The 24,880-nt window shown below is 41.9% G+C and overlaps 1 protein-coding gene across 4 annotated transcripts; it reads left to right on the forward strand.

The window, feature by feature from the left end:
• The first annotated feature begins 271 nt into the window (after positions 1-271).
• On the forward strand, positions 272-24,166 carry RESF1 (retroelement silencing factor 1). Of its 4 annotated transcripts, XM_057390115.1 has the most exons (7): positions 272-435; positions 734-841; positions 2,996-3,072; positions 14,450-14,534; positions 15,819-20,979; positions 21,703-21,777; positions 22,966-24,166. In XM_057390115.1, the coding sequence occupies exons 5-7, from the start codon at positions 15,858-15,860 to the stop codon at positions 23,106-23,108; spliced, it is 5,340 nt and encodes a 1,779-aa protein (XP_057246098.1). In that variant the 5' UTR covers positions 272-435; positions 734-841; positions 2,996-3,072; positions 14,450-14,534; positions 15,819-15,857; the 3' UTR covers positions 23,109-24,166. The 4 variants fall into 4 exon arrangements, with proteins under 4 accessions (XP_057246098.1, XP_057246099.1, XP_057246097.1 ...); XM_057390116.1 differs by lacking the exon at positions 734-841 and having other exon boundaries at positions 272-443; XM_057390114.1 differs by lacking the exon at positions 734-841.
• Positions 24,167-24,880: the final 714 nt, after the last annotated feature.

Raw genomic sequence — 24,880 nt, forward strand, 5'->3', positions numbered from 1 at the left:
GTTTATAACATTGATTCTAGCTCATTGAATTCTAACTGATTGAAGTCTCAACCGCTCCCTCCAGAGCTCGTAGGAGAATGTAAAAGCAGCACTCTGCTTCCCTTAAAAGCGGTGACGCACTCGAAGCAGGGAGCTGTGGGAGCTCCCTGGAGGGCTGAAAAGGCAGGAAAGGAGGCAGGGAAAGAGGCAGGGAGGAGGGGCCCGGCCCGGAGCGATCTGAGGCTCAGAGTACCGCTGCTGTCCGCCGACCCCGCGGGCCCCGCACTCCCTTCCCCGGCGGCGGTGCGAGCACACCCCGGGCTGGGCGGGAGGGACGCGCCGGCACCGCCTCCGCCCCGCCCCGGAGCTCCCGCCCCACAGCCCGGAGCCGGGGTCTCCTTCCGTCTCCCATCGGGGCCGACAGCCGCGGCTCTGGACCATCGCCCGCCGGGTTCGGTGAGGACGTGCGCGGCAGCGGGACAAGGAAGGACGGGAGCGGGGCGGGGGGCTGAGGGGCCGTGCTGTGCTATCCTCCCCACGCCCGCGGGGCCGGGAGCTCCGGAGCCGAGAGCCGCTCCCCGGGAGCTGCCGGCCCCTGCGGAGGGCTCGGGGTGGAGCTCTCTCCGAGGCCGTGCCGGGGAGCGGGGAGGCCGCGGGGCCGCGCAGCTCTGCAGGGCCGCGGCTCTGGAGCGCTGAGGCGGCGGGGCCGGGCCGGGAGCGGGGCTCGGCAGCCGCTTCGCTGCTCGTCCCGCAGACCCAATTAACAGCAATTAGTGAGCGTCCTGCGAGCGCCTGAACGAGGACAATGCGATGCGCAGGCTCCGGAAACATCGCCCGCCCTTATCACATTAAGGACGCAGAGGTTTGTTTGCTGTATTTSTCCATAGGGTACGGCAATCCGGGGAGATACGATAGATAATATTTAGAAAGAAAAACAACGAGGAAATCCCCCTCCCCCACGAAACCAAACCGACAGAAACAAAGCGATCGCTGTCAGGGTTGAAGACCAGATGTTTCSAGCGTCTTGTGTTTAAATTCTGCCRTGAAAGTCCAGCGTTAGTTATTTTTTTTTGCTTCAGCCTCTCAGATAGGCATCACAAGGTGTGCGGTAAGGAGCCGCTGCTCTGCTTTGTGTAAGAGGGACACCTGCAGTCKTGTATTGTGGTTGAACTGATACAACTGTTTATACTATTAAGAAAAAACAATTTAAAGAGATAGAGTCCCTCTCTTTCGGCTTTGGGTTGTCTAAGTAGTTTAGTTGATAGATTTGGCTTACTTATTCCGTCGGCAGAAGCGTGAGGAAAAAAGGAGAAAAAAATGCAAGTAACCCATCAATACTTAGCAATTTCCTTCCTATGCCCTGGGAGATGTGCTTTGTATGCCTGTGTCATCAATGGAAACCAGAGGCATCAGGTAGAACATAGATTTTCCCCTGGAGCACCTGATATGTTTTAGAAGCCCATAGGAATGCTGGAGGTTGTTTTCCTAGAAGTTATTAAGAGRTTGACTCAACTCTTTCTAGGAGCTCTGTGGTAACTTTGGGCATTTCCCAGCTCTTAACTAGCCTCCTGGGAGGACTTAAAAATAGAACAAAACAAACCTAGCTCATGGTGACTCCTGGTAAATAATTCCTCCCTCTTGCATCTGAGAATGAGGGGAGTAAAACCTGCTAGTAACATCAACAACTCTTATCRTCCTGTTCCCTTGAACTAGCCAACTGATGTCTCAAAACATGTAGMTAGATATTCCTGGCAGAGAAAACTGACTTGTGATAATGATTGCTTTTAWATTACTGTCTGAACAATTGAATCYTTTACTSTTGATGCCTGTGCCAGTATAAAAGTTCCCCTGAGTCTCAAAGCGCAAAGTCTTTGAAAGCTTATTGAGGTTTCCTTACTTATCCAGGAACCATTAGCTCAGTGTTTGTGTGGCTCACTGCACTGAGGTCAGACCACTTTGTAGTTTAAGCTTCAACAGGATTGTTTTTGCAGAAATAATACACTGTCTGATGTTTTGGCAGAGGAAAAATAAAACCATTAYAGCATGCTTTGTATCAAGTCTGTTGTGGGATGTTTTGGTTCCCTTCTAAATAGAAACTAAAACTTTCTGCAGTTCATTGGTCTGCCAGATATTTAGAAGTTGTTTCATTGTTGTCATTTTGGTTCTGTTTTCCGCTTAAAACACAGATGCTTTTTTGCTCTTTCCCCTTCTGACTAATCTTAAAAAAGTAGCTGTAAATCAGTAAAATACTCTGATTTGCAGGAGGCTGTCCCTTAAACACAGGCTCTCTAAAAGCTGATCGCTGACTTATATTGTTTTCTGCAGGCCAAAGTGTTTTGGTAGGAGAATAGTTTTATGTTTCTAAAAAATTACACAAAATAGTCCTTCCCAACTATTTTGTTTGCCTTTTWTTTGGTTCAGTTTCATTTGCTTCAGCAACGTATCAGTGGGTAGGAGATGTGAGACTTTGTCATAGCATTTGTGGTCTTTCTTGTAATAATTAACCTGTTAGTTTGATGTTGAGCCCTTCTTGTCTATGTTGAAGACTAACAGTTGTCAGAGGGAGAGCAGTACTTCCCAGCCCATAGTTTAAAAGATATTGCTGAAGACTGCAAAAGGAGTAAAGGAARGAGCAGAAAGCCAAGGAGGTGCAATTCAACTCTTAATTCCTAGAGCAGCTCCTTCTCCTGCATAGCTRTGAGAGCTTGTGAAAAACCTTAGAGCATACTGGCGGCTCTTAAGAAGAGGAAAGAAAAAAGACAAGGAAAAAYGGTGAAAACACCCTTTATGGTTGTTAGCATTAGGTAATGCTAATCTTTGCCTTTACAAACTGTTACTGGGYGCTAATGAAAGGAGACTGTTGCTTCACAGCAAATTGGAATTCAAAATCTGCCGGGGGATCTTTCTGATGTGTTACTGGTAATCAGGACATAGGAGRTTGGTGGTATTGTTGGCATGGGTCATTGTTCCTGTGATGAAAGCGCAGCCTGAAGCTGTTGATTGTTGTCCCTTCTAGGAGCCAAGACCAGTGAGGAGCTCCTCCAGTGGGCGCTCCACATTTGTCTGAAGAGACACATTAACAAGATTGCTGAAGTAAGTGATCTTTTTTCCTTTTTAAAGTGAAATTATGGATGCCGTTTTTTTGTGTGTAGTTTGGTTCCTCCTGAAGCAGCAAGTAGCAGCGTCAGCGCAACTGGAGAGGTAGAAATGGGGTAGAAAATAGGGCTGGGGAAAATACGAACTTTTTAACCTATCTTTGTTACTAGAGCATTTCTAAGCTATRTTCAGTACTCTTACAGTTTTTTGAAGAACCCTAGTACTTTCTTTAGATTTTTTTTTTTCATAGATTTGACTGCTAGAAACAACTCAGATGTTTCCGGCTACCATTTTGTTTCTGATAAACCGAAGTCTTTCAAAGTGTCAGGAGTTTCAAAACTGCTTAGGGCGGTGGAAATGTAGAGCAAAAATGCTGTAAAATTTTGTACCTGGAAGAATTTCAAGGAAGCTCATTTAATGGAAGGATTGATATTGTARCTTAATAGCAGGCAGGACACTTCACCAATCAGAAGAGAAGCTTTACATTTTCAAAACACTCCTGTGGTCTTGAAGGTAGCAATATGCCTTCATKCTGGATGTAAATGGTCTCCATAAAATGCAAAAATGCCAAACACCTCTTCTGGTATGTGCTGGTGAAAGATTTCCATGTCTGAAATTCACTTAACTTCTTAATTTGCATTTCAATCAGTGTCGTCTAGGTGGATTGAAAGCTTGTCTCCAATGAGCGGTCGTTAGATATTGAATGACTAGAGAATGATACTTCTAAAAGGGGATGTCTACAACTATTGGGGATGTAAGAGTTCTCTAAATGTGCCTTAAAACTTGCAAGGAACTTGGAAATTCTTCAGAGGTTGAAGCATGTTCATGGTTTCTCTGTATTTCGCTTGTTTCTGTGAGGTGTGTGAAGTCCTGTGGCCTGAGCTGAGGCTGACTCTCAATGAACTTTCCAACCAAAATGTGTAATATTTGGATCTGCTTATTAGCAAAAGATGTATGGTCATTAGTGAAACATGTGTGGTAAGAATATATTCCTTCCTGTGCTTTGAGGCCAGTCATGACCATGAAATCAGGTATTTGGCCTTGTTTGGAGGTACAYAGTCAAAGCCAGCTCTTTGRTTCCTCCTTGAGCCTTGGCCAGGCTTTGGATGGAACCAAGAGGAGACTGACCCCAGATGTTCCCACACTAGAAGGTATGGAAGCTTGTTTACTGTACATGATCAAAGCTGGACCCTCTCACAGCGAAGATGGAGACCTCACCTGGGGGTGGTCACACCTGAAGAATTTCCCAGTTACCAGGAGCAGCTCTCCAGTCCTTCCCTGTGACTGGAGCTCCCCAGCTGAAGTGTAGATCTGGACAATGTACCAGTTAAGGGTAACTGGTGATGTACCTTTCTTAATCACTATAGGCAATCTTCTGTAGTAATGATTAAGTGCATTGCTTAGCTTATTTTGTAATTCTTTGCTGCTTTGTGCTCTAGTAAATTACACTTATTCYTTAAAGTTGRTGTCTGTGTCTTTTGTGCTGACCATGTCAACTTGCAGAACAGTGTGATGGTAAAGAGAAATTTGCAGTTGAAGCATAGGGGTGTATGTATTTTTTAAAAAATACATTCTCRTCCCATCTAAGAAAAGGCAGCTCTGGGCTCTGCTTCATCATTAGCTGACCTTCCTCTATCATAGGAATACTCACAACTAGAAAAGCGTGAGCTATAGGTAATAYTYAAAGCTGTGTGTTTGAATTATATACATGAAATTTTCTGCAGAGACAAGGATATTCTTTATAAAGGAGTGTGATGCTACTGATAGAAAAGCTTTCATCTGTAGGATTCTGGACAGAATATTTGGTGATTTCAATTTGTCTGATGAATCAAGTCTCTGTTATTAATGCCTTTTCCCTGCAAATTTTTTCTGTTGAAAATTGCTTTCTCATGCTTACAGCAATTAGTCAAAAGTAAACTTTTTTTTTTTCTCTGAGGAGTATAAGCAATAAGCCATCAAATACAATCTTGAAGATTTTGTTTTGTTCTGAGCAGTGACATTGGTTCTGCTGGTGTTGGTGCGTTGCTTGGTTTAATGGAGAACTAGAATGTTAAAATTCCTTGTTGTGAAACATGGCTCCTCCAAATAGTCCATAGTGCTTGCAGAAGATTCACTTTTACCTTTCAGAATAACCTCTTGGAGCTCAGTTTAGATGCTKCTTGTGACAAATTCAGAGTTTTCTGTGTCTGGTGGTTTCAGTTGTTGATGTGTGGGACAATGTGTTCATCTGCATTAGCTCATTCGTGGTGAGAAGAATAACTTCTTTATTCTTGACCCATTCACCATGACCACAGTTCCCATGACACTTGTGACAGTGTTGCTGGGTACAATTATTAGCTGTAGGACAGTGGATATTGGCAGCTGCAATGGAATGCTTATTCTTTGGTTTTTGTATTATCCCTGAATAAGTCTTAAAATGGAATTRCATAATTGTAATTTCTCGACTGCAGAATTTCCCGGTTCCCTCCCAAGATTCAMGGCACATTCAGAGATTGAAGCTTGTTTCATTGTTTCTCTACATTTGTTTTGCTGAGGAGCAGGGTCAGAAACCACACAGACACCAACTTAAGAAATAAATGTAATTTGGTGTAATACAAAACTGCAAAGAATTACAAAAGGATAARGTAARCAAAAGATAAGTATCAGCTGKGGGAAGCCACTGTGACAGCAAAGGACTGGAGAACCACTGGGAAATCCTGCAGGTGTTTCCATCCACAGGAAACAAGGCTTCCGACTTAGCTGTGAGGGGGCCCTGTTTTTATGCTGCTGACTAAACAAGCTACCATAACTTCTAGCAGGGGAACATCCGGTTTCATTCTCCCACTGAGTTTCTTCCAAAGCCTGGCCGGGGCTCAAGGAGTAACCAAGGGAATTGTCTTTGATCCCATTCTCCCAAGCAAGGCTAGATTTGGCCTAAGTACTGAAARGTAAATACGTGTTTGCCCAATGAGTGGATACAGGTGTGAAAATGTCAATAATACTTTGTTAATGAGCAGATACGTATAATATTTCTTTGGAAGGTTAATTGAGAGGTCAACATTGGCCCAAGAACCATTGTTCAGGCCATAGTAMTTCAACATTTTGCAGTTCTTACCCTGAAGTGTGATAAGTAGAGATCTGCAGCTGTAGTTCTGCCTCAAACATCCTTATTGAAACAAAATTTCAAAATTTTAACATAAATTCTAAAAATGGAAACATATGAGTGCAGGATATTCTTTCTATATAAGTAGGAGTGAAACAGCTTGAACTTCACCCTACTTGCAAAAATCGCCAGTGATGAAGGGAAAGTGGTCATGCTGCTTTTGGTGTTGAAGAATGCTGATACCAGCTTGATGGAAACACCTCAAAATTAAACATGAGGATGTGAAGAAACTGATGTTTCCTGACAGGAACTGGCACAGTCAGGGGTGCGTGAGACAGATGTTTCCTGATAAAAGGAACCAATGAGTGTGGTACTAATCATGTATTTTAAATTAATTATGTTCTGCTGAGCTAGCCTAGCATTGTAGGACTGATACTCGGTCGCATTATCCTATGGAAGCCCAAGCTCTTGTTTTTTATGGTAGGGATTTCTCACACGTCCCTTCTAAGAGTGTGTGTGGAGATTCTTCGTTTTAAGTGGGGATGCTTCTCATGGTTACTCCTTGCGGCTGAGTGAAGGAGATTTGCCCATTGTCATGAGTTTGGGTGACCAAACCCAATCTCTTCTCGACAATTATTAATCTAGTTTTGAAAATACTGATATGATAAATAGTGCACTGTGATAGCAATTGTAGCCTGCAGTCACCACACCAACAGGGGCCACTCCCCGTTCTGGACAGGTGTAAAAAAATTCACTCTGAAATAGGTTTTGATTGGGAAATGCAGCTTCTTGAGTTGCTGCTGTTGCCGGTAGCGCGCCAAAATATGCGAGAGAGGCAAGAGAGAGCTCTCCCTGAATGCCTTGACTTTTAAGACTTTGAGAATGAAGTGTCTTCACTTCATCTCCAGACAAATGAAAAGACCCGCTAACTAACTGAGAMACACTGTTTATTCRGTGTTGGATAACGCTGAATAAAATCACATTAGAAGTCTTGGTGTTTGGAGAGCTTGATGCAATGTGATGGTTGCAGGAGCGAAACATACCCATGCCATCAACATTTTGGTAACATATCTGTAGCAGCAGATGGCATTAGGAGAGCAAAGTCATAGAATCATAGAATATGCTGAGCTGGAAGGGACCTGTCAGGGTCATTGGGTCCAACTCCTGGCCCTATACARGACATCCTAAGAATTGCATCATGTGCCTGAGAGCATTGTCCAAATGCTTCTTGAGCTCTGTCAGGCTGAGGCTGTGACTACTACCCTGGGGAGCCTGTTTCAGCATCCAGACACCTTCTGGGTGAAGAACCTTTTCCTGATATCCAATCTAAACCTCCCCTGACTTAGCTTCATGCTGTTTTGTTGAGTCTGTCACTAGTCAGAAGAATGAAGAGATCAGTGCCTGCCCCTCCTCTTCYTCTTGTGAGGAAGTTGTAACTGTGATGAAGTCTCCTCACAGTCTCCTCCAGGGTGAACAGACCAAGTCACCTCAGCTCCTCCTTGTATGGTTTCTGGTTGAGGTTCTTCACCATCTTCGTGGCCCTCCTTTGGACACTCTCAGACAGGTTAATCAGTTTTTTATATTGTGGCACCCAAATCTGCCCCTAGCACTTGAGCTGAGGGCGCCCCAGTGCACAGCAGAGCAGGACAATCCCCTCCCTTGCCCAGTTGGTGATATTGTGCCTGATGCTCCCCAGACACAGTTTGCCCTCCTGGCTGCCAGGGCACTGCTGATTCATATTCAGCTTTCCATTAACCAGGACCCTCCCTGGTCCCTTTCTGTGGTGCTGCTTTCCAGCACCTCATTCCTTAATGTGTATATCCAGGGCTGCCCCATCCCAGGTGCAGAATCCAGCACTTGCCCTTGTTAAATTTGATACAATTGCTGATTGCCTGTCTCTCTGATCTGTCAAGGTCTCTTTGCAGGGCCTCCTTGCCTTCAAGAGAAGTGAGACTGACAGCTCGCTCTACTTTAGTGTCCTTGACAAACTTACTTAGTATTCCATTGAGTCCTGCATGCAGGTTGTTAATGAAAATGTTGAAGGGCACAGGGCTGAGGATGGAGCTCTATGGAACTCCACTAGTGACAGGTCACCCATCTGATGTCACCCAGGCCACTACAAGCCTTTGTGCCCGACCCGTGAGCGAGTAGCTCACCCATCATATGATGTATTTATCCAGCTTTGCCAGAAGGACCCTGCAAGAGACACTCTTGATAGCTTTACAGAAGTCCATAAAGATAACRTGTACTGCTTTTCCTGACCAKGTGGGTTACTGTRTTGTAGAAGGAAATCAGGTTCAASAAGCAGGGCTTTCCCCTCATGAAGCTCTGCTGGCTGTGACTGGTGCCTGTGTTGTCCTGCAAGTATTCTTCAATATCTCCCAGAGTAATGTTTTCCATGATTTTACCAGACACTGAAGTGAGACTGACAGGTCTCTACTTTCCRGGGATCTCCTTCTTGCCCTTTTTCAAAATTGGGACAACATTTTCCAGCTTCCAGTCAGCTGGGACTCCWGTGAATTCCCAAGATCACTCAAAAACTATCAAGAGAGGCTTCGCAATGACATCAGTAGGATTATTGGATGAATCCCATCAGGATTTGTCAGAAGCTGATAGGTAAAAGTGGAAATAAACTTGGAAATGGTAGAATGGGAATCAGAAGTGACTGCTAATCTTGATATTCTTAAGGTTTCTGTAAATACTCCATGACTGACTTGCAATCTGTGATTTAGGTAATTTTCAACAAACCATCTCCTACATAACTGCTAAGAATTCTTAGGGCAAGAAAACCCCAGGAAAATATCTGCAGAGTCATATCTGACCTGGCAGGAGAAGATCCCCTATACATTTTTAGTGAGTGTGTAGGAGACTTCTGTCTATGTAGAGGTTTGTGTAGCTTTTATGGTTGGTAAAACAGTGTTTCTCAGTCAGGAATTTCTAGCTTATTTCCCCACATCTGGTTTTACACTCACTTGTTTATTTAGAGTTCGACCCCTGGTGCCAGAGATAATTAACTGCCTGACCTTTTTCTGGCCTGGGTCATCTGGTTRCTTCATGGCAGGGGAAAGACTGTCCAAGACAGAGCAGATAAGCTTTCTGTGRTGGGGGCTGTGTCCTACCACAGACATCTAAAATACAGTAATAAAGAGAGGAAAATGAGAATTACAGGTGTTCATGTAATCTTTCCTTTGGACATGTTTGGTTGATCCAGACCATCTTTCTACGACACCATAAGTCACAGATGCTGAATTAGATTTAAATGCTTTAGGTTAAATGAGCCATGCTGCTACAAATCCAGAAGCAGAAACAGGAGAACCAAGTTTTGCTGGCCTGCAGCTGAACTTTTGTGTTTTCAATTCTTGGACTCTCTCTTTGCTGAACTACATAGGGGAAGGTAGGAAAGAGCTGTGATCACAGTAGCTGGCATTGAAAATACATATGTTTATAGAGTTTTGGTTCTATTGAAGGGAGCTTTKAGCAAWGAATAAGAATGTTTTAGAGCTRTTGTGAGTGCCTCAGTTATGCKTGTCRCAGAGGAGATTTAGATCACTTGAAGAACCACCAGCACAGGTAGCTGGAAAAGGCTTTTATTGAAATGAGATGATGTAAAAGCAATGCTTAAGAAAGTCCCCTGGCAAGGTTTAATCTTACTGTCCAGGTACAATAATACTTCAAAAGTATTAATATATTATSTTCATGCTCTGTGATATGAGGTTATGCACTGTATCAGTCACTCCGAAGATCTGGAGTTGATAAGGGATCTTTCAGCCTCAAGGAGTAACTCAGGGGTGACCCAGCTCAAGGGAAGGTTACAGCCATGCAGCTGGCTGCTTAGCAGGGAGAGATCAAAAGARGCTTGCTTTGAGCCTTGTGTGATAGAGTGGTTGGCTCGTAGTCAAATGCCATGGAAAAGGTAGGCATAAAAYTCATTGCCCCCATAACTTCATTTCTTCCTTACTAATTAGTCCTGGAAGAACTACCTGTTATTAATGTCTTAGTCGCATGACTGGTGTTCCGGTTTCCCAGCTCTTATGCATCAAAGCTCTCYGTGTCACCCTGTTCCTGTGTGGGTTTTCAAAGAACAGGTGGGAACTAGASAAGTTCTTGACCTTGTCATGGCCTAGGCCTTTACTTCCTTTTGAACCTGAGCCAAAGTGTCAATGATTTGGTCAAGGAGTTGAGCTCATCCCTATAGTTAGTCAATCAACTTAATTTACTCACAGAGCAGTAGTAGAGTTACCTCTTGCCTCTGTCATATTGCACGTAAGTGGTGAGCGTGCAGTTATTTGATGAGTTGCTTAGTTGTAATTAATGCTTATTATATATCATTGCACAAACAGATACTGATATTGTTGAATACTTTTAGGAGAAGGRTTTGAAGTGTTTGTGACTCATATTCCAGTCCCAGGTCAATGTGTGCATAGCAAGGAATAGAGACAAAAAYCTAGCTGACAAAAACCTGAGCCTTATCATGACAAAAGTTTAGAGTCTAGAAGACTCGATATTTGCATTTGGAGGAGGAAGTAGATTGGTGAAGAAAACAGACTGCAAGGCACTTTCAGAAATATCTTTKGTATTGGCATATAAAAAAGATTCCTTTAAAAATAACCCCAASACTTGGCATTGTGGGTAGGACCCTGGCATTTACCAGGAAGAKAAAATGTTCCTGGTGTTCTTTGAGGGCTGAAATTTGGGGTGATAATTTGCGTAAGATTTCATCTGTATGTGCTAGGAAATCACCTGTGTACTGGTGATGAGAGACATCAGGAGTGGGAGAAATTTCAGCTAAAATTGCTTGATCTATCTTAGCATCCGTAGTAGGACTATGGCCATAGCCTGGAGGTAAATGAGTAAAGGTATAATTAATGCCATTTTGAGTACAAACAAACTAAGCTTGGTAGGCCTAGTGGGTGGTACACTGGAGGAATCTTTTACGTGTCCAAACCTGCTCTGCATAGATAAGATGAAAGGTAAATGGCATTGATTATTTTGGCAGCTTTTGAGACTGCAGTATGAGACAGAGAGGGGGCAAAATTTATGCCCAGCTGTCACTGGCAGAAGGGAAGATTCACACGAGGTTTATCAGGTTGACCCTCCTGTTGAGTCACAGGGTGCAGAAAGGATCCCACTGCTTTCTAAACTCCTTCTCAGAGAGGAGGCTGGGTGTGGCTGGATCCASTTCTAGCCCCAGATTTAGTCAAAGATTTATGTCTAAAGAATTATACAAGTGTGGTTGAATCTTTATACAACTTCATCCCACAGGATAAAGGAAGGCAAWCCAATATGGAAAAACTATTTATTTTTGTGGTGTTAATACTGATGATAATATTGATCTTTATCCTGGTTAGACTAAAGACCTTTATCACAGTTACTACACAGCATGGATAGTTAACTATAATTACAGTGACAGTTTTAAARCTGGCAAAATCATTAAGTAGAGATTGATGTTGCTCACTCATACCATTGTCTGTGGGCATACCTCTTCAACTCAGCCTSGAGAAATAACCTTGGAGATGTCCCCACTCAAAGGAGGAAGCTCCACAGACACTGCTGTGAGGGGGTATGTTAAGAGTGTTGGAAGCATAAAACAGTAAAGARAATAGCAAAGCTCAATACGAGATGGGGCCCACACATCAGAGCATCAGTGATCAAAGCAGACATGGAAAACTGATGGGAGRTTTTTGTTGCCATGGCACCGGGGAGGAATGTGAAGTGGGGAAGGAGTGGCACAGTCTCAATACCAGGAAATGTTTTGTGCTACTGGTACCAGGTATACCTCCTACCAAGAAATACTGCATGCAACACAATCACAAAGAACAGAAAATCTGACCACCCACAGCACTTTGCACAATAATGGCTAATAAGGTATAAAAGGACCCTGATTTTGTACTTAGYTGTGGGATGAGAATTTGAAAATTGCAGGGACGGATCTGCCTTGCTCTCTGCAGAAGGGGCACCTTTTGGTAAGACTTGTATCCTCTGCTATAATTGTGGGGAGCCTTTCTGAGGCTTGGCTGCGAGATAAGGGACCTGTGAATATTCTGGAACTGTYTGACCTCKGAGGGAGTCAGCTCGAGAGACTTGTAACAGCAGAGTTTGCCATAAAAGGCACTRTGTATCGTTAGTAAGCGTTAACAAACGTTAGTTACTGTTAGWATCGTTRGGGAACGTTAAAGTAMACGTTGTTWCCGTTGGAAAGCGTAGGTATAAAAGCCGTGGTTGCGTGTGCAATAAACGAGACTTGSGAGATCAAGTGGTCATTGTGCATCTCTCCTGTCCCTCGACAAATGGTWGCTCTGACATATAATGAGTGTTTTGATGTGAGAAATTAAGCTTGCGATTGCCATTGTATTGCTAGAGCTGTTTTTATGCAGATATCACTGACAATCCAAAAGAGTCATGTGTGTTGCATTTTAATAAACCATACTATTTGTGAACCTGACTGGTTCTTTTGAATGCAACTGGACTTAGCAGGTGCTCCAATAGTCTATTAACTGTTGTCGGGTCTTCAGTTATGTTTTTGTAACAAATCCCTGCTGTTAAAAATTGGGACTGGGCTTTTATAGTGATTGACTGCCAGTCAGATGTTTCTGGGCCAGCTGTTTCAGCTCAGTAGCCTTTAGCTCAGCAGTGTTAGGTAAGTTATGAGTGCTATCACTTCTTGGTTGCTTTATCAGGAACTTTGTCTGCTACATCCTCACCTGTGTCACTTCCTGCCAGGAAACATTATTCTTCACATCCTCASAATGTTTAACTTTGRGATTATTGAATCAGGCTGGAGKGAAATACTTGTRAAAGGATGGAAATTATTGGAGTGAAATACTTGTAAAAGTATGTACTGTCTGGAGCTTATCAAAAGTAACTCTGACATGTACCTGTAGTCCTGTGAGAAACAAGGCCTGTAACCCAGAGGTTACTGGGGTCACCTAGTAAGGTCAACTAGAGGTCAACTCTATCACTGCTGCAGCTGGGCAAGGTTCATGTAGGGATACAGCTAGAAAGCAGAAGTGAGAGCAGTGCTYAACCCGTGTCAGAAGTGGACATGGTAACACTGCTAGGGCACAAACCATGGCAAGCAGTGAGGCACAGAACAGCCAGCATAAGAGAACAGCATGTTTGGACATGTACCTGTACTAGTCAGTGCTACACTTAGTTTTGCAATGTTATTCAGAAACATAGATACACTTGTGATAGTATTTTTAGTTACTATTTTTAGTAACTATTATTTTTAGTAACTATTTTTAGTTACTGCTGAAAAGGTATAAATACTCTGTATCAATAAAATTGGCTTATTGCATCCAAGTAATCTGCCTCGTCTCTTCCATTGCCGACAGTCACTTGACATTTCTGTCTGAAACAATTCTTGTTTCAGAAACTCACTTTTAGGCAGCCTCCAGCCACCTGTCAGGCTTTTCCTGGGCAGATGCTGCGATTRCAGGGACCCTGTGGCCTTCTGATTTCTCCACAATTGCCTCAGGGGCTTCTGACACAAACACTGGCAAGAATCATAGAGTTGCGTTTATTCCAGCCTAAGTTGTCCTGCTGGCTTCAGATACTTCTTGTTTATAGGGAGACAGCGTGGACTTCAACTGCATTCAGTGCTCAGCTTTTCTAAAACAAATAGGCAAGGTAACTTTCTTTTCATGGTTTWGCCTTTGTGACTTTTTATGTTCAAAAAATGGAGCAGGTAGTTCCCTYCCTGAGAGCATCTGGCACCCACAGGCAGGGCAAGGCCCCGAAACAGTTCAGGCCAGTTGTGATGCCATGTATTGCATCCCTCTGTTGGCACTGGAGTGGAGTGACTTGGTGCAGCCTGGGAGAGCACCAGGCCAACAGCTTTAGGGGTAAACAGTTTATCTCAGAACAACTCTTGGGGATGGTCCTGTGTGGTTCCTCCTACAGTAATTATTGTAATGCAATTCTCGTAACATGAAGAATTTCAAGGCACATCCATTACAGTCTCCACCCCCGGTCCTTTTGGGCTATGKTGTGGGGTTTAACAGTGCAGTGAACCCCACTCTCCTTGTCTCCAGCCTGTCTGTAGAAAGGGGTTCCTCATTTTTTTTCACCTTGACAGTGACAGTAATTGGATTTTACCCTTGGTGAAATTGTGTGTTGCATGTAGTCAAAGTTCCTCCTCTAGCAAGGATTTTACAGTTGGCTTTTACTGGTTGGTTTCTTAGCCTTGTTTGCCTCTCTCAGTTATGTTTCCAGAAAATGTAAATATCTGAAGTTTCCTCAGCAGTTGTCTAATTCAAGGATGTAATTGTTTTATCCCTGATTATTTTTCAGGAAATGCCCAGTGTAACGTTAGCAGCCTGAAATCTTTACCTTGGATGCAAAAGCCTGTTTTCTCATCTAAGATTCCTGCATCGCTGTAAGTATTGCCTTAACACAGCTATTGATGTTTTTTATGAATTTCATATGTGACTTTATTTTCCTGGGKTTTTTTTTGTTATTGGTGTCTTATAAGAGCAGACAAGGTAAAAGAGTGAAGAAGGATAGAGTTGTCTTTATATCTTGAAAATAACACCTGGAAAATTATAACAGTGGGTCTTTTATTTTTTATAGGCTAGATATGAATAATACTTCTGATTCTCAAATCTGAAATCAGMAGAGTCATAAAATCTAAAAGAGGCTATGAAGGGAAGTCGGGAGTCTTGGGTGATCTGGGAGAAATGGCATGAAACATTCTGTTGAGAAACTAACATCCTGCACAAAGTGAGGTGTTTGTTCTGTCCTAGCTGGATTTGACCATACTGAGAGGAGCTTGTCAAGATGCAGACAAGCGTTCATTCATGTACTTTATCAYGGGGATTTTTGTTGTTTTTGTGTGTTTTTGAAGGCTGAAATAGTGTTTGGCTTTGAAGGCTTTGAGGCATGCTCACCCATCTGGATTTGTTGGTGATCAATGTGCATTCTGGAATATAACATAGGAAGACATCAATATGTGGCTTTGTCACCTCCTGAAGGTGTCAGTACTGCAGTAGCAACGGTGTTGCTGTCATCTCTATGCTTCTTGCCTTCTCCTAACTGAGTAAATAAGACCCCAACAGAATTAGGGGTGCTTTGCTTGTAGTTCATATCATATCTCTCAAAATTAAACTAGTGGGCCYCATTATTATGAGAGATTTTTTACTAAACCCAAATTAATTTTTTTTATTTCTGTTGTTGTAGTCGAAGGTATAATTGAAATTGAGTCTTACTATCTGAAAACCCTGGCCCGTATTTTATTCTGTAGGTGTTTCTTATGCTCAGTTCTTAAGTGTTGTTTATTGTGTCATGTTATACACAGCCTTGGAGTTTTTTTTCATTGGTTTTGGATGAAGAAAGTAAATATAGCAATCTATTGTTAAATTAAAAGGTTGACTAATAATGGAATTATCAGAATAATGTGAAGGTTTTGTTAGTCACTAGATAGTCAGTAGAATTTTTAGTTGCTTCTTTTTTTATATGTCAACTGTGTTCTGGGAAATCATTTATGCAGCTTGACATTGACRGCATTGACATCCACAGGATGTGCCAGTGGGGTTGCTCTCCTACCTAGCAATTTAAATTCAACAGTTCTGTTCATAATGCATTCTAAATCACTTCTCAGTAGGTGAAATAGGTCTTGATCAAAAGATTAAGGTTGTAATTTTTGTAAAATCTTTTTTTTTAGCATTTTGGTTTTGCCTGAAGAAAAAGAAAACAAGAAAAGATGGACTGGAATGTAAGGCCAGTCCAGAATGCTGATGCAAATACAAACCTGCAAAATGAAGGAGCATGTTTCACTCAGTTACTTCCCAATGGCCATGCCTTTCCTCAGACAAATGCCAACACCTCTAAAAATGCATGCACTTATGCTGAAAACAACCAGATCATGTTTGTGCAAACTATCAATGCCTTCCCTTCTGTAAATGCTGAAGGATTCAGAACTTCAGATCAAACCTCACCTGGAGCATCTGTAACTGGCAATAATTTTTTTATGTCAAAATACTCAGTTAAACGACATCAGATGTGTTCAATAGCTCCAAAACCTCCCATTCAGAATTCACTCTTGCGGGCAGAGTTGACTCCGACTCCTTGGCAGGTCTCTAACCCCTACAGTTATCCCTGCAGGAATCTACCTCCCCTGTCCTCCCAAATGAACACAGGGAATAATGTAAGGAGTGTCATAGGGGAGCCTCAGTATGCCACCAACAATGCTTACACAGTGCAGCCAGAAATGCTGCAGCAAAATTCTATGAGACTTGCAACACTACATCAAAGTGGCATTCATCCCCAGAATAATTCTTTTCCACTTGGTACCTCCGGGCAACGTGTCCAACCCCAAATATTTAATTCCAATGCTCAGTGTAAAGTTTCATACCCAATGAATCAAAATCCTGGRACAAATGTACAGCTGCCACAATTTCAGCCAAGTCAGATGGGATCAGAAGCTCCTAGAGGATGTTCTGCACCATCCTTGTTGCCTGCCAACTCTGTTCCAAGAGCTGCAGCACAATCTTCAATAGGTGTACCACAGGAAGTGCAAAATGTACCTAATGGATACAACATGAGCCAGCAGAGGTACCCGCTGGATCCAAAACATSCTCAGCAGTTTAACAGCATTCAGCAACACTGTCAGAAGCAGCCATCTGGAGAAGTCAGTCAATCAGTCAAAAATGTCTGTAATCCAAGTGGAAACATGACGGCAAATCGGTCTTTTAGTGAAGGGTCTGTGTCATCCCCTGGCATTCCCAAAGAGCTGTTGGATGTTGTGAAAGAAATAGAAGCTCTTTCTTCAAAGCCCCTGAGTGATCCTGCTTCAGTTCCAGAGACCCAGACTAGTAATTTGATGAATGGGCCTGTTAATGCTCAGATTTCTTCAGTAGCAGCATCACAAGGAATGGAAATTACAAAGGAGAGACTAGCTTGGGAAGCTGAAAAGCTGAAGTTTCTTAAAAAAAGGGTTGTCCTGCTTGAAACGGTTCATAATTACAAAAAAAAAATCTATAATGACAAAAGTATTCGCCCTCCTCCTCCTAGTTATCCRTGTTCTCCTCCTAATTGTCTTCCATGTGTGCCCAAACAAAATGTACCACTTTCACCCTCTGAAGCAGTGAGGACAGAGGTGCCCACTCTTAAGGTTTCCCATGAAGAAAGAAGGGACAGAAATCCATCCAGTGCTGATAATAGAAGATTAGAGATGCCTCAAAGTAACCCTCAGGTGGAGCAGGGAAGCCTTTCATCAAGCTTCACTTCCGTTTCCTCTCAGAGCAAAGTCCCAGCTCAGTTTAAAAATCCTGAGAGCAGCTTGGAACAAAGGGATGTGTATGCCTTGGCTTCTTCTCAAGGAGCTGTGACTTCCTCGAGTAATACTTCGGGTTTTACTCAAGCAGGGAGCTCTGTCAAGACCTCATCCAAGAGTGTGCAGATCGGCCCCGGGAACTCATCATTTCTTCAGTTTGTTTTGAGCAGCACAAATGCACTGAAAGAGAAGACAGCTGGTGCTACTGCTGATAAAATACTGACGAGTCTCCTGTGCAGTGAAAAACCACTGCTAGATATGTCTGCATCGGGTGGAAGCCTGGTAAAAGACACTCACGAGAAGAACGTAGAAAGTTTGAAAGGTGAGCAGGCACCTGTGGCTCACACAACCTCTGCTGCATCRGAAACAGCTGCGTCTGGTGATGCTAAATTCCAGAGCAAGGACAGTCAGAAAAAAACGCCATTTACTGAGAATGCATCCTGTAAGCAGGGCAATTGTAGTTATTCTTTGGAAGAGTTGGCTGCATGCCTGCGCTTGTGGGGGAAGTATCCATCAGAACCCGTAAGTATGCAAAATAAGCAGTCAAATGAAAGTCCCCCAGCAAATCAAATTTCACCCTCCAGCCAAAACACAAAGAAGAGAGAAAACCAAAATGTTCTGGCTAGCATGGAAGAGCCAGTTCTGCCTGTACCGACTACCTCTGTGGGACAAAAACTTGATACACTGACTTCCAATTCGATAAAAAGTTTTGAACCTCAAGTTGCAGTTGTCTCTCCTTTAGTACTTTGTGAGCAGAGAACACTAAGTGAGCAGGATGGCAAAATTCCAACACCTGAAGGTAAAACCGATCCGGTGATCGACTCTGGGAGCACCTGTAGCTTGCAAGAAGAGGGGGAAAACGATGTAAGTGTGGTAGATACTGCCACGGGAACAATGGAAAATGCTTGGTTATCACCTAGTAATAGTGTTTTGGAACAAAAAGAGGACTCAGATTTGCAACAGATCAAATTAGGTGATGAAAACAGAACAGTAAAAATCCAAGTTTCTCAAGAAGGTATGGGAGGTGATGAAGACAAGCAAGCTGTGTTGGAAAATGAGATGTTTTGTATTTCTAGTGTATGCTCTCTTGTTGAAGGTGATAAATTTTATAATCCACAGATAGCAGGCATTTTCAGGTCTGAGTATGAGACAGAGAAACATGCATCAGAAGGAAATGMATCAGATGCAAAGCAAAAGGAACAACATTTGGACTTGCATAAAACTGCAGTGAGCAATAACACTTCCCAAAAAGAGAGCTTGCTGCTGAAGATGTTGGGAGAATCATCAAGTCCTCTAGAGAAAGAAAGCAGTGGCAATCCTCTTAAAGCAGTTTCTACCTCTGAACAAAACRTGTCATTSAAGGCATCTTTCAAGCACCCTGAARATTCCTTACAAAGTCTTGCTAATATCAACCAGAAGTTAGSTCAAAATTCACCAGATTCCTCTATCAGCATAACTGCTGAAACAGATGTACCTGCTGTTCCAGGRGACCACAGTAATCAAAATTCCTTGCCTGGTAAAAATAGCACAGAAAACGAGGTGGACTTTTTTGGAACAGAACCCAGTAGATATCTAGAAAATCAGCTGTCTGATCTAGTGAGAGAGTTTCCATATGGCATTGAAGGTACTGATATACTAATAAAAGAAGCAGCACAAAAGGCTGAAGRGAATCAAACTCAAAAAGAGGTTAAMATTTGTGACAAGAATCCTCATTTGAAGGACTCAATAAATCAGRGAAAAGTTGCAGTGTTAAGCTCTGATCAGGTTCAAGAAGTGTTTCCTGGACAGAGCCAATGTCCCTCTAGCGACAGCAAGGGAACAGTGAATCAACAATCAGAAAAGGCTTCAGCTGACAAGGACAACCTTGAAGGCAGTGTCCAACCTAGTCAGAATCCATGTGAGAAGGAAAAAAAACCACAAGAAACTTCTAACCCCAGTGAAAAAAGTGACGATTGCTCTTTGACGGGTTGCMTATCTGTAGCGTGTAAAACACAGCACTGTCCCTCTCAATTAGAAATATCTGGTTCTGAGAACAATGACTGTCAACTTTCAAAAGCTGAAAACACTAGCTCTGCAGAGATTAAAAAAAACAACAATCAATCTGATGCCTCGACAAAAAAAAACTGTGCAGAAAACTTGACAATTTCTGAAAAAATCCCCGACAGTATTAGCAAAAATAAAGATATTTGCAAATACACTTCTGCAGTGAACAAAAAAGCTAAGGTGAAGGTGGATAATGAATACAAACTACCTACAACACAGCAGGAAAAAAAGGGACCACCTAATTCCTTTGAAAACCAGGATGCTGACAAATGCAAAARCAGCAGTTGGAAGGAACGTCTGCAAATTGATAAAGCAACGCAAATGTCAAGTAAAGAATTTCATGCAGACACAAAAGAGCACCCGACAGTGTCCCAAGAGTTATCAGAGAAACCTGATCATACATATGCAGACAACATGGCAAAGCTGTCTGGAAAGAAGGAGAGAATTTTCAAAACTGARTCCCTTTCGGAAGATATAACCAAACCAGGCTTGGCCATGGCATCCAAGACAGACACCCAGCAATTTGTGAAGTCAGAAACTATTGAAGTTGARCACTCTGAAGTCAATCAAGGACAAAAAATTAAAACCTGTGAAGAGAGCTCAGCTGAAGAACAGGACAGTAGGAAACAAAAGGAGRTGCTTAGGCAAGACGTCGGAATTAGTGTCAAAAAGAAAGTGAAATTACCAGCAGAAATGAAACATAAAAAAATGAGTAGTTATCAAGCTGATGCTGTAACGGGTACGGCAGATACGGGTACTGTAGACTTCAAGTCAAGAAACACAAAATTTTCTCCRCATAAATCTGTGAAAGTTCATCCTTTGCAGGAGCAGACGTACAAACGGAAGATGAAGGAAAATATGGTTGGGAAGAGAGAGCTTAAGAAAGCAAAGCTAGAAGAGGAAAGACTGAAACAATCTGAAGCAAAGACCTCTAAGCAGCTTGCACATAATTGCATGCTAAATGCTGACAAAGCTAAAAAACTGAATGGAGAAAAAGGCTGGAAACCAAGGAGCTCCTTAGCAGATTGTTCTATGCTTAAACTGCAGAGAAAAAGGGCTCGATCTTCCAGCATATCCAAAACCTACTTTTCTAACAAAGAAAGACGTCTCGATGGTCAGAACAAAGACAAGTGCTCTGAGAAAATGTTTCCTGATAAAAATCTTCTGTACCTAAACAGAAGAAACAACAGACTAAAGCTGCATCTTCAAAAAGAACCCAAAAAGCACTACCTGAACAGAGTGGCGTTCAAACGTACAGCACAGGAGCGCATCTATCTGACAAAATTGGAGACATCACCTGTCAGACCCGTCTGGCACAGGACCACCAAGGTGGCACAAAGCAGCGACTCAAAAAGAGATGTGTCTGTCTCGACAGCTGAGAAATCATGCAAACGGGATGTGCTGGAGTTCAAGCTGTGTCCAGAGATCCTGTTCAGAAATCCAGCCCCTGGCGAAGAAAGCTTAGCTACAAAGAATTCTCCAGAAAGAGATAAAATGGTTGTAGCAGGTATGATGCTGTCTTGATTATTCATTCCTAAGTAAAAAATGTGTATTCATTTTTAAATTCATGTTGCACAAAACATGACAGTGAAAATGTGGGACTGTAGAGGCTGAARGTTAAGATATCTTAACTGTCTCTCTGGCAGACCTGAGCTGTGTGTTAAGCTGAAAAAGAACATGGGACTTTTCCATCAATTTTCTGTAAGTCTTAGAGAATGAAATTAGTGTACTTTTAGAGCATGGCAATTTCAAGTAACTGGGAGAAGGCTTTCTAAAGCACTTGTAGAAGATAGCTTGGCTTGGTTGTAGAAAGTAGATTCCCTTGGCATAGTTACCAAAGGTGATCTGGTCTGTATTCGCTGTTCACCTGGTTGTAAGTGTGGCTGGGCAGAGGAGGGAGAGATCTTGGTGACATTCAGGAAGAGAGAGGGCTTAGGCCAGGCATATCCTGCACATAGTGYCCATAGCCTTTGCCATCTTTGCATCCCTTTTTCCTTCTCTTCTTCCCCACCCCATTTTTCTACATTTTACATGGTGTATTCTGAAGCCTATTTATGTCAAAAACTGTACTTTATCCACATCTAGAGCTATGTATGACCAACCCTTGCAGTCATTTTCCTACCCAATGGAAATTTCCTTTTGCATGTGCTAAAATTTTCTGCTGAATAGAGGCCAAAACCTGTGATACAGGAACCTCAAAAACTTTTTCTTTTTTAAATTTTGGTTTTAGGTGTCAAGAGTAAAAAAGAAGATTGGTTAAAATGTGAACCAGTGAAGCAAAAGAAAGTGGAAGAGATCTCGGCAGGTGAAGTGACTTCTTCTGAGTGTCCCATTTCAAATCCAAGTTAAATCCTCTTTGCTTGGTTTTAAATGTTCCTTTACAGTAGTAAACCTTAATAAAGCATTTTAAATTATTATTTACTAGCTTTGCTGATTCAATTGATACTGTAGAATAGCTTTGCTGATTAAAATGGATACTGTAGAATAGACATACAAGTCTCAAAGATTTGTGGAGCTTTTTATTGCTTTATGAATATGGAAATGTTGAAATTTTCCTGTGCTGTTAACTTGGATGTAGCACTGGTAACAACATTTAAATATAGTTTGAAATTGTATATAAAGACTCTTTCACACTTTAAAATGTAGGAAGTGATGTAGCAAAATCTAGTGCAAGGTTTTAGAAACAAAAAGTGATTAAAAAAATCTGGCTTTTACAGTACATTGCTGCTGTCCACACATAACACCTGTGCTCACAAGTTTCAGGACCTGTGTGTCCCAGTAGTCTGGACAAGATTGCTTGTGTGACACCCAGAAGGAAAGTGGGGCCACTGTTACATCTTCCTTGTTTCTCTTGACTGGCAAATTGCTTTTTGGATGGTCTTTTATACCCTTTAGGATTCAGCTGTTACTACAGTGGCAAGTTGCATCTCAGGATCTTGTTTGTTCCTCCTTTGTAAATCTTGGGTGAGGTTGCTTCCAGCTGTCCTTGTTTCTTTGCTCTAARTACTTTTCTAGCTCTGGTCGTGTTCTCCTCCTGGTCTAACAGGAAGCAAAGTGCATGCTGTAGCCTTATTGCCATCTACTTGTTAACTTTAGAGCAGAGGATTTGCACGCTGATACCTGTGTTGTGGGGTTGCAGGTAACACATTTTGCAACATTTSCATCTTCTATCGCTGTTGCCTGTGTCCTTGGGTGTTGGTCTCTGCCATCATTTAAGCCCTTCCTCTTGCTTCTTCTCTTACTTTCACAAATGCACGTTTTCTGTCACACCTTTCTTAACRCTCTTCAGAAATCTCTCTTGTGAAGATGGCCCAAATAGCCATTTTGTGCTTAAAGATGTGTTGGAGATTGTTTTAAATCTGAGGTGCCTGGTGCTTTAGGGAGGAAGGAAGTTTGTGGCATCCTTTTTGTCACTGGAAGGTCTTGAATGCCACATGCATTAGGAGTGGAGTCCTTTGAGACTCTTGCTTTAACGTGCTTGTCTGTCTTGCAGCTGAGGACAGTGTTCCCCTTGATACAGCTATACAGATCCTGGATGGAGATGGAGAGACTCTTCACATTCCAGTCAAAGACTCTAAAGAGATGTTTCAGACCTACAGGAAAATGTATCTGGAAAAAAAGATGCAAAAGTCTTGATAGCACTCCTGTATCAAAGGTCTTACTGAGAAAAGAACGCCAACACTATTGTTCCTTTTATCAGTTTACTTCGTATTTCTGAATAATTGTCAAAACCCACAGTTTTCTGGTGGGTGTTAAAAATTTYCCTCCCTCTTTTCCTCATATTTGTGAATAATTAACATCTTATTTCRTATTTATTGTGAAAATATACTTTGGTGCTGTAAGTGCTGTTTTAAATGTTYTGTTTCTTTTGGCATATTTGTTATTTTTCCTTTTTTAAGATAGAGTAGCTCACTGAATCTTGACCAGAAAATAACAAACTCATGTAAAGTGTCATAGCCTGTTTTCTTTCCTGATTCTCAAAAACTTCTTGTTTCATTACTTGTGATACTTTCCATTGCTGGCAGTGGAAGAATATTTCTGCTGCAAAGGGATTGCATTTGATTCCTAAGCATCACACTTTCTGTTTCCCACTTGTGCTAGTCTGATTGTTTTGCTCCTAAAAATGCTTTCTGTTTTTGTAGAAACTTTTTTTGGGAGTAGAAACATAAACCCCTTGATTCAAGCATACAGATCAGGGGCATTTATGCCCCAAATATTTATGCTGCTACCCAGTTTTGTTATATTTCTTTTTGTGGAGCTTGTACCARTTGAACTCTGAGTTCTAAGTTCGAACACAGTGCTGCAAACTGTTATTTTACTGAAGACTTCTCTTGTTTTTCTTCCTCTCTGCTTTCTTTGCACTTGAAAGAAAAGTGCTRTTGTTGAAATGCAGGGAGTTCGAATTCACTCTTGTCAGGACCGTGCTGCTCAGTTTAACCAGACTGTAATTAATTTCTTTGTTTATAAAGTGTTAGATTATGTTTCATTACACGTTCACTGTGACGTAACAGTTGTATTTGTCATTAGGTATCTTTTGTTTAAGTGCCTTTTCACTGTTACTCAAAATTTTAAATCAAATCATATTTTTTACTGAAATTTGGTACTTGATTCTTTCTATCTTGTAAAACCTTAATGCTGAAAGAAAAACCTGTAGATATTTCACGGAACGATTTTTATACTTGAAATAAACTTTTGAGGACTATACCTTGTGGGGGTTTTTTTTTGTTCCAGAAGTATAAAGTTGTGTTTATTGCAGTTAAATAGGCATTGAAGATATTCCTGTAGATGAAAAGCAGCTTTAAAATAAGTGACTCAAAAGCAGCTTTACAATAAGTGATGGATCTTCCTTGTTAAAAAGAAGTGGTTGCAAGTTTGTTAATTCTGTCTGGATGCTGAACTTAGTCTGTGGGGAATGTTGCCACTGGAGGTTTTTGTAATAATATTGTCAACTCWGAGCAGGTTTTTCACTTTCTTGGGAGTTTAGTTATCTGTGTTATGTTGCCTGCATTAGGGAAGACTCATTGCAGCCTTRAGTGAACCCAGCACAAAGAAAGTTCCTGTCAGGAATTTAGTCTGGGTTTTGTTCTGCACAGTGATACACAAAGCTTACTTAAATGCTGGAGTAAATTTTTTTCAGTAGGAAATGATTCAGTCCATTGACTTGTGATGTTTATGTTCTAAATATTTTGATAAGTTTTCTCACTGACCTTGTGCATCCATTAAGTGAGAATGCCAGTTTTGAGTCCCAGTGGATACAGCTATGTCTTCTTCCTCTCTTACACCAAGGAGWGAATCTTGGCTCTGTGACAGTGTTTCCAGGGGGACTTATGCCTACACTGATCTGGCATGGCTGGGATTCTTGGGATAGACTGGCCACGTGCCTTCTGCTTGGTTCTTGTGTTGAGTGG

Source organism: Malurus melanocephalus, unplaced genomic scaffold (genome assembly GCF_030028575.1).
Source record: "Malurus melanocephalus ecotype Western Australia unplaced genomic scaffold, MMel_1.1 scaffold_22, whole genome shotgun sequence".
In the NCBI taxonomy this organism is placed as follows: Eukaryota; Metazoa; Chordata; class Aves; order Passeriformes; family Maluridae; genus Malurus; species Malurus melanocephalus.